Source organism: Notothenia coriiceps, unplaced genomic scaffold (assembly GCF_000735185.1).
Source record: "Notothenia coriiceps isolate Sejong01 unplaced genomic scaffold, NC01 NC01_scaffold00004049, whole genome shotgun sequence".
Taxonomy (NCBI): domain Eukaryota; kingdom Metazoa; phylum Chordata; class Actinopteri; order Perciformes; family Nototheniidae; genus Notothenia; species Notothenia coriiceps.
Genome location: NW_011336750.1, coordinates 528,245 through 537,647, shown reverse-complemented (window position 1 = coordinate 537,647; position 9,403 = coordinate 528,245). Strand labels below are relative to the sequence as shown.

Sequence of the window (9,403 nt, the reverse complement as noted above, 5' to 3'; positions counted from 1 at the left end):
AAGTGCATTATTCTGGCACAGGAAGATTATGTTACAAGACATTAACGATAACAAAGAATATTGTTGTTCTATTTTTAGACACATCTTGCGATCGACTGGGAATCTCCCCGCGATCGACTGGTTGGGCACCCCTGGGCTAGACCATAGGTCCGTTGTGGTGGCAAAGTAGTCAGCTGAAGCCACATCTCTCTCAACTTCCCCACGGCATTTGTCATATAGTGCAGGCAGCGCAGACCTGCTGAAATAATACCGAGACGGCATCGCGTAATGCTTGTCCAACGTATTGACAAGTTGCTTAAAGCCCTGGTTGCTAACAGTGCTAACTGGGCACATATCTTTAGCGATGTGAAATGTAATGACACCTGTAATATCTCTGTGTCTCTGCGAGCTCGTCGCGTAAGCCGTTGCTCTGTACAATGCGTCCTGAATCGATGACTGTGATAATGTGGTGTATGAAGTTGAGCGGGCATCTGCTTTTTGGTCGAGGCGAAAGCGCACCCAGCAAAATAATCGTATTTTGTCAATTATGCTGTTTTCATAATCGTCGCAAGCCATAATCGTGATCGCGATTAAAATACGATTAATTGCACAGCCCTAGTTGCATTGTTTCATTTTTCAGAAGGTTTAGTTTGCGTTCACACGGGCAAAACTCAAACGGACTATAAACTTTAAACACAAGTCATGTGCACGGAAATGCTGTTCAACAATTGGTCAAAAGGGGGTAAAAACGCAAATCCCTGCAATTTCTACCGGAGCCTCAGCTATGGAGCATCGGCACTTTCGGCAGGTTATTCTCATGCTGCTGTTAATCTGGAGATCAACAGACACTAGCGGCCCGCGCATATGATTATATAATCAAACAACCTCCGTTTAAAAACATTATAACACATACAGTATAGAGAGACGTTCTGCAGTAAGGAGGGGCGTTTCACCGACGGAGAATTGTTACTTTACACGACACTGTTCAACACTTCATTCTGCTTCACTCTTTAACCAAACAACCGTGGATGTCTTGAAAGACTCTTTGACACGTAAATACTACGGATATCTGCGTTCTTGTGACACGTAAATACTACGCTTCCTATGTTTTGGTGCGGACTGCGTTCACACCAGCAATGAACCGTGTCCGAGACCACCTATTTTAGCGGACCAGAGTCTGGTTGTTTACTTCAGAGGTCTCGGATTGTGTTCACACCGACCCAAATGAACCGCACCAAGCGGCTAAACGCACCAGGGTTCGATTCAACCGGACTATACAAGGCAGGTGTGAACGCACCCAAAAATGGTAAGATAGGTGCAGTAGTGGAAGAAATATTCATTTACTTAAGTATAACATTAATACCACAGTATAAAATACTCCATTACAAGTAAAAACTGCATAAGGTGAAATACTGGATCATTTCAAGAGTTACTTAAATTAGTTATTTTAAGGTTAGAGAGCAAATTTTCGCAAGGGGTTTTAATTAACAACGTATCTGAAACATGACATCAAACTACACAAGTATAAGAGTTCTAATATTTACAAAAAGGTTAAAGGTTATTTTGAAACAGTAAATAATTGTTTTTTTCTAAATTAAGCACATGCTTGAATGAATGAAAGGAAACAAATTGGGGTGATCCATGTAATAATTTATTGTCAGGCATTTTATTGCAATTGACAGAGCTTAAATTATCCTTGTCCAATCTTAACAACCATCATAATGAGTAACTATTCATCTAAAGCAGGGTGAAACCTACCTGGAATAAACACTGCACACATCTTTTCACAATAAGAGTACAGCAGTTTCTCATACAGTTTTCTTTGTATCTTCAATATATACACATAGATTTCATTTAACTTAAAACAGCTTCACACAGCCAAACAACCACAACAAGTTCACACCGGAAACAGACGCATTCTTTCATATTACACTATTTTTTACAATAAAAAATAAAGTTGCAATCACCAGGGAAACAAACAAAACATAGTTAGTGAGGAGTCAAAGTCAGAAGGAATGAGTTGAAGTTGAAGGGAGGAAGGGTGAATTGGTTCAGTGTATACATCAGTGTAGGAGGATTTATTTATGTAGGCAAATGTAAGAACAAATACTGAAATGTCAATGTTTTTTGTCCGTTATCATGTCAGCATTGTAATCAAAGAGGTGACTCCATATTAAACCCTTCCTCCCCTCAAGTTGTCACATTTTGTTTCACTAAACAAGACCTCACAAAACACACAAACATTCACTGGAGGGATTAAAGAGGACAGAGGGAGTGTTGATGGGTCAGGACCTAATCCATCCTGATCTTCTGGTTGGTCATCCTGTAGATGATGCTGTCGTATCCTGGGTCCATGTTCCACAGGTTGTATGAAGTGACGATGACGGCGAGGGCCAGAGCGATCATCAGCCACAGCACAATGTTGAAGATCACAGCATACTGGAAGTTGTACTTGTAGGCCAGGTTGTAAGGGCTGCCGGGGTTGCTCTATAATGTAATAAAAGTAGACGCATTACTTAAATAACAAACCTTCAACCTTTTCATCTTCATCACTTTGCATGCATTGCAACAGGATGTACTAAGATCTACTAACTATTAGGAATCACCTCCCACCATCTGACTCCCATTAGCCTTTTTAAAGAGCTGCTGATCAAAGCATTCCTTGTTTCCAGACCTAAGTCATAAAAACTAAGAAGCATGGACTAGAACGGCAATCCCACTGTAGTAGTAGTAGTAGTAGTAGAACCTTTATTTAGCCAGGAAAATCAATTAAGAACAAATTCTTATTTTCTATGATGACATGACAGGAGGCAAAAGGCTTCCTGAGGGGATGGGGGTTGGGAGGAAGAAAATAAAAAGACAGACTCCGGGCACTACAGAACCTAGGAGACAACACAATGACACAGTGCAGAGAAATAAATACTAACAGTGTAGGCTTTGTTATTTCATATTTCTCACCATTGATAACATCACCCCAACACGAGACATGTACGGTACTTTAAATCATCAATAGAGCTTTGTCATGCACTTTTTTCACGGTACACATTTTAACTTTTTTATAGCATCAAAGGCACAAGGGAAACCATCAAGACCATGAAACCAGCTCCAGATTATGGAGATTTCACACATGGCATAATATGCAAACACCATAAAAACTTAAAAGTAGTTGCCAGTTTATTAAGTAGAACTAACTCCAACTAATGCATTCTACAGGGTTCATACACTTTTTCACCAATGATTTTCAATGACTTTTCCATGACCGTTTCAGTACCACTGAAAATGGTTTATTTGAACATGGAACAGGAAAATAAGGTCTGCATATGAAACATGTTATGCCTATCTAAAACAAATCAAATGGTAGGCTTACTAGCTTCTACAGGCTAAAGCAACTAAAATCTCTCACCAGCAAAATACCTCGACAGTTAAATGCCATTTTACGTTTCATTACTATACAGTATTTATTATCATTATAGTATTACTATTTCGGGCGATTAGCTAAAATATAAATTATATTTGATGCAACTTTAGTTACATTTCCATGACTTTTCCAAAACTTTGGGAAAAATATTGTTTTCCATAACTTTTCCAGGGCCTGGAATTAGCATTTTGAATTTCCATGACTTTTCCAGGTTTGTAATGACCGTAAGAAGCCTGATTTTAATACAACAGCCCTGCAATAAACTTTGTTTAAATGAAGGTAGTAGTGTGACGTGCAACAAGTAATCATGACTTACGATCTGTTTGGATTCCAGGATTGAACGGGACTTCCTGGTCAAAGGAGCCTGAAAGGTCTTCACTGTAACCACCTCCACCACAGTGCTGTTGCCATATAGACCATACACATCCTCTCCAAACTACAATGAGAAAAAGTATTATTATACACAGATGACAGATTTAAAATTAAAATGAGGATGTAAAAGTAAGTAAGGCCAAATTTAGACTGTCTACTTACTTTCTGCAGAACGGTGGCGAGGATGGCGGTGGCGTCACGGTACTGAGGAGAGTCCTGGCCGTAGACCCTGCTGAGCTCCTCCAGGCCGGACAGCTCCAGAGAGTACAGGTCCGGAGAGTGATCCTTCGCCAAGTGTTTGTGTCTCTGCAGCTAGAAAACATGTAAAAGACATCTTAGCCATAATCCAAGAGTGTTTAAAGGTCCCCTATTATACTGTTTATCATCAATATATTATAGGTCTCAGATATATACAAAACATGTCTCTGAAGTGTTTGACTCCAAACACCAAACAGATCATTGCAGCATTACCCATAATCCCCTCTGTTTCAGCCCTGTTTCCAAAGTGCTGATTCTCTGTCTGTTAATTTAGATGAAAATAAGGAGCCCCTCCCCACGCCCCTCTGAGAGATATTTGGTTACAAAGAACTCAATGGTGCTCTAGGAGTAGATTCAGGTGATAAGGTGGGGGGGTACCGTGGTTGCTGATTGGCTAATGGTTACACAAGACAACACATCGTTATGACATCGTAAAGTGGCCAAAATCTGATCAGCTCATTTTCTGACAGGTTTTTATATAAATGGATCAGGACAAAAAGAGAGGGGGTCTTTTTTCCTGAAACTTTCAGAATCTCTTTACACAGAGGGGACACATGTTGATGTATAAAAGANTTTTAAGATATCCGCGTTCTTGTGACACGTAAATACTACGGATATCTGCGCGCAGTCCGCACCAAAACATAGGAAGCGTAGTATTTACGTGTCACAAGAACGCAGATATCCGTAGTATTTACGTGTCACAAGAACGCGGATATCTTAAAAAATATTTAGCGAAAGAGTCTTTCAAGACATCCGCGGTTGTTTAGTTAAAGAGTGAAGCAGAATTAAGTGTTGAACAGTGTCGTGTAAAGTAAACATTCTCCGTCAGCTACATAAAAGTAAGAACACCTGTCCTCGGTGAAACGCCCCTCCTTACTGCAGAACGTCTCATATGTGTTATAATGTTTTTTAACGGACGTTGTGATCACAAGCAGGAAGATTATCTGCACTGTTGGACTGACACATCTAAAAGCTCTCTTCTACGGTATGTATCATGCGCTTAATATTATGCAATTGTGTAACAGCTAAGCCAATCAGAATGTGTGTACAAGCTTTAAGCCCCGCCTCCGCGGAATGTAATTGGCTGAATGCTTTTGTAACAGCTCAGATTTTATAACACAATATTGAGAGTGCAGACAGCGACGTTTACCTGCAACGGAAGAGGTGACAATGTTAGGTTATACCGAATAGATACAAATAAGGAAACAACCATGGTCTGACTGATAATAAAAGGTAGGATTTGTTTTCGTTTTGTTCTCTTCTCCCCCTGTATTCAACCTTTATGACCGCGCCCACGCCGCGGAGGGAGAAATATATGAAAACTATCAGCCTACTAATTACATGGAGTGGTGGGAAGCAGGCTACATTGGTTGAAATAGGCCTTCCTATACTTTATTCGATTATCCATTTGAAGTTACTCTACAAATGTACTTTGCTACATTTCACCGGGAAATATTTATATTTACTGAAATTAGAGGTATTTTTTGCTGTAAAATGTTTCTGAATACTACTTCTACCTCTTAATGTAGTATTAGTAATTATCCTGTAAGATATATGTGCTATATTTGTACCTATTAACAGTTATTTTATCGTTTGGCTTCACATCACAGCTAGCATGTACGTGGTGAGGAAGATCCGGGCCTCCATTGATGCAGGAGAGCAACTGGAAAAGCCCATCACAACACCATGTAGTGCTAGTGGTAAGACAACCTCCTCTACTACAACTTCTGCAAAAGAAACAGAAATAACTTCTAACAAATGAACCCTGTGTATACTCTGAACAATAAACTGACAACTCTTTAACTGTATGATCCCTGCATATCATACAGTTACAGATATTTGCTTTTTTTTTCATAGTCATCTTACTGTTTATTCTTCAGATCTTTGTGGAATATTGACTGTGCCCCATGGCCATGCTACTGAATGGGACAGTTTTGGTTTTCGATCAAATAATACAAATCTAATTTAAGAATATTATTTGCCAAACTTGATCTTTTTTTTAAATGCTCAGACATAATTTAGCTTGATTTGACTTACCATTATGTCATGAAACATATACATGAGTGTATAGGTACATAAGGAGTATTATGCTGTATAAGTAACTAACTCATATTGATGTTTATTTTCCACTTAGCTGGACACGAGTCAAGAGGAAGCATTACTGCGGCCGCTCTGATTCCAGCACCTGAGGAAGGTGTTGGTGGAGCAGCATGCTTGATGACGTCCTCAGGAACGTCTGTGCAAAATTCTGGCTCTTCCTGACGTTAAAGATCATGCTGGACACTGGAACTGTGGTCTCCGCAATGGATTTGGGCATAACAGTAAAACGGGATAATGGATCATTCAATGTTGTATATCCAGAACCGTTTCCATTTTACGGTCAACATATATTTGGCCAAACTAAAGTTGTACAAACAGACCCTTACAGACTTCTTTCCAGTGTCTATGCTGTACTCAGGGACCAATATCGAGCTAATGACAGACATCCTTTTTCACAGCACATTTTGACTTACCATAGGAAAATAACAGATGCTACTAATAACAATGACTCTTTTCCATGTTTGAGCTAACTCACAAAACAGGCACCTGAATGCAATCCAAACTGTATGTTATTAGTACCTGGTAAGTCATCATGTTTTCTGTGAGAAAAGCCTGTATACTGCAGTTTATGAAGGCCAACTCACCAACCTCTCTTCAGGGGCTGAGCAGGCCTGATGTTTCTTCTGCTGTTACTATAAATAAAACGATTAAAAAAAAGTTGCTACAGTTGCTGTCTTTAATCTTGCGAAAGGTTATTGTTATTAGGTTAAGTATAAAGTATAAAGGAATAGAGATAAGAAATAAAACCTTTAATCCTAGTTTGACTTGACTGATTAAGAAACGCAAAGGTGTAATGCAAAAATGATGAAAAAAGCACATTTAAAAAATATAATATTTTCATCTAATGCATGATTATAGTTTACAATATAAGAAACTAGTTTCAACACTTCAATGGATCAATACTTTTTACCCAATTTTACATTACTCTTAATAATGGGTAGGCCTACTTATACTTTTGGTATGCTACTTGTGCATTTTCTCATGCTAATATGCTACTTTTGTACCTTAACTTAAAGGTAGGGTAGGTAAGAATGGAGAAACTAGCTCGACTAAGCTAGAATGTGAGAGTAAACAACCAAAAAAAATCTGCAGATTTCCTTACATAGCCACTCCTCCAACACACACGAACGCCCACATGACCAATGAGGGCACGAGATAAGTTTGTGCACGAGATGGAAGGCTGACAGGCAGGTAGGCCATCCAATTATCTGCCGCGGGGCGAGATAGATAATTGGACTTTCATTTTACAGCGCCACGGCTTCCACAGATGAAATAGTTGTATTTATTGTCAACGCATTTAATATATTCATTGCTATCGGGATGTTAAGAGCATTCCATGGAATATAACAAAAAGTGTTTCTGAAGTGAATTACCTACCCTACCTTTAAACGTGATACACTGTGTGCCCAAAACTTTCTTATATTTAAAAATATCTGAATAGCATATCTCACAATTGTACTGTAAAAATGCAGTTGAATTGAACGTGCTTAGTTACTTTGCTCACCCATCCTTCCCGGGAACAAATGTCAGCCCTTTGTGCACCTCGCTGTTATTCCTGTTGCACTTCTGGTGCCTACCGGATGTTGCTAAGGAGAACAGGAGCGCAACTAGCAGCACTGAGCCCAACACAATTTGACTCTGCTGTGTTTTTAAAAATGCTGGTGGAAATGTTCATGTGGAAATAGTTGGCCTACACTCTCCTTATATTACCTGTTGGTCTGAAGAGAATCACGTGTCTACGGTAAGCTGTATCTCTGCTAGCTAACATAATAGACATGGTAGCATTCACCAAGCTAACGTTAGCACTGCCGGCTAACGCTAGCTGTAGAGGGTTTTCAGTTTCGGTTGTGAGAAATGTAACTTTAATCAATTTTAAAATCAGACATGTGGTCATTTTTGGGGTGGGCATTGACATATCTGCAATACGGGTTTCCTGTTATGAATAGGAAGCGTTAACGTGACTTGGGTGCTATCTGTGCTACATACATTTAGTAAATAACATAGTTAAAAGGCTTAATATGTTTTGTCACGTTTTACCTCGTTTCGTAAATTCATCCTTACAAGTAACACACCAGATACAGAACTTCCGTACACGTGACCTTATTTCGTCGTTGAGTCATTGAGTCCTTTGAACCTATTCAACTAACATTCTCTTATGTAAAAGATTAAACTACTAACGCAAAATTAAAATATGGGTTGTAAAGGGATCAAGGTCAAGCAGGTAAAACTTAACTGAAACGACTAATAAGACGGAACCACACAACTATATAACTAACTAAAAAGCACCTAAACAGTCTCGTTTTGTTCGTAAACTTTTGTAAGTTGAACCCAAAGTAGTCTCGAAATTTTATGTAATGAAATTGTATAGTGTAAATATCTAGCATATTAATTGAATTTTTGTGTGTTTTTACTTGTGTCGTGGTCAAATGATGCCATTAGACATCGTAACCCGTTAACACGTCTTTATTGATATAATGCGAATAGGACGAAGGCGACATTACATACTAGGTAAATAAAAATTGTTTTCCCTTCTTCGAGTGTCTAGTTGTATAAAATGTCATAATGGTAATCGTTAGTGTTTTCGTCAGTCTCGGTAATTTTGTATATGTAGCGTTACTCGAATAGGAAATCTACAACTTGTTGTTGATATACCGTCGGTATTTCGTTCGAAGGGATGTCTTAAAGAGGGTCAATTCGTTAAGTAAGACGCGTTTTTTTTCGCGTGTACGTATGCCTTTGTACCCAGTGTGTATGGTTCAATAACAGTTGTAATTTACCTTAGTCAATTCCGAGAAGAAGCTAGGTAGTACGGAGAAGTTAAACTCCTGTGTCGTTCTTGTGACTTTCCTGTTTGTTTTCTTTATTTTTAATACTTCACTGTCTTTAATTTAGCACTGTATTAACCATCGTACCATAAAAATTTTTTTTGCTTAAAGTAAGGGAGTCGTGTGTTGTTTAACACAAAATTTTTCATTTTCCAGAATTGCATTAAAGTGTTTGTTCCAAAGTGTACCAACTCAAACAAAGCTTAGGCTCTGAAAATAGTTGTGTTTTACAATTGTGTTACAATGTTGGTATGGTTTCTTTTTACACAGTCTTCGACGACACTACAAACTCAAAATAAACCCTAATCGTTTGTTGTCATTGTGATAAAGTGTTATAATACAACAGTTAGTCTGGTACACACTGGGGACATGAAATTCGTACGTTTGTCCTACTACCTTATGTGTGATAAATTTGTTTTGCTCTCGTTGTAAATCGGTTAATATGATTAAA

General features: G+C 38.6%; 1 protein-coding gene and 1 long non-coding RNA gene across 2 annotated transcripts in view; both read left to right on the top strand.

Annotated features, from left to right (window-relative positions):
- Positions 1-242, top strand: part of atp6ap2 (ATPase H+ transporting accessory protein 2) — a 4,404-nt gene extending 4,162 nt beyond the window's left edge. Inside the window, exon 7 of the mRNA XM_010767051.1 lies at positions 220-242. Within this exon, the coding sequence (XP_010765353.1) occupies positions 220-242 (23 nt within the window). The remainder of the gene's footprint in view (positions 1-219) is intronic.
- Positions 243-5,124: 4,882 nt separating this feature from the next.
- On the top strand, positions 5,125-6,787 carry LOC104941877 (uncharacterized). The gene is made up of 3 exons (XR_797944.1): positions 5,125-5,260; positions 5,638-5,727; positions 6,162-6,787. It is a non-coding gene; the product is annotated as an uncharacterized lncRNA (long non-coding RNA).
- The last annotated feature ends 2,616 nt before the right edge of the window (positions 6,788-9,403 follow it).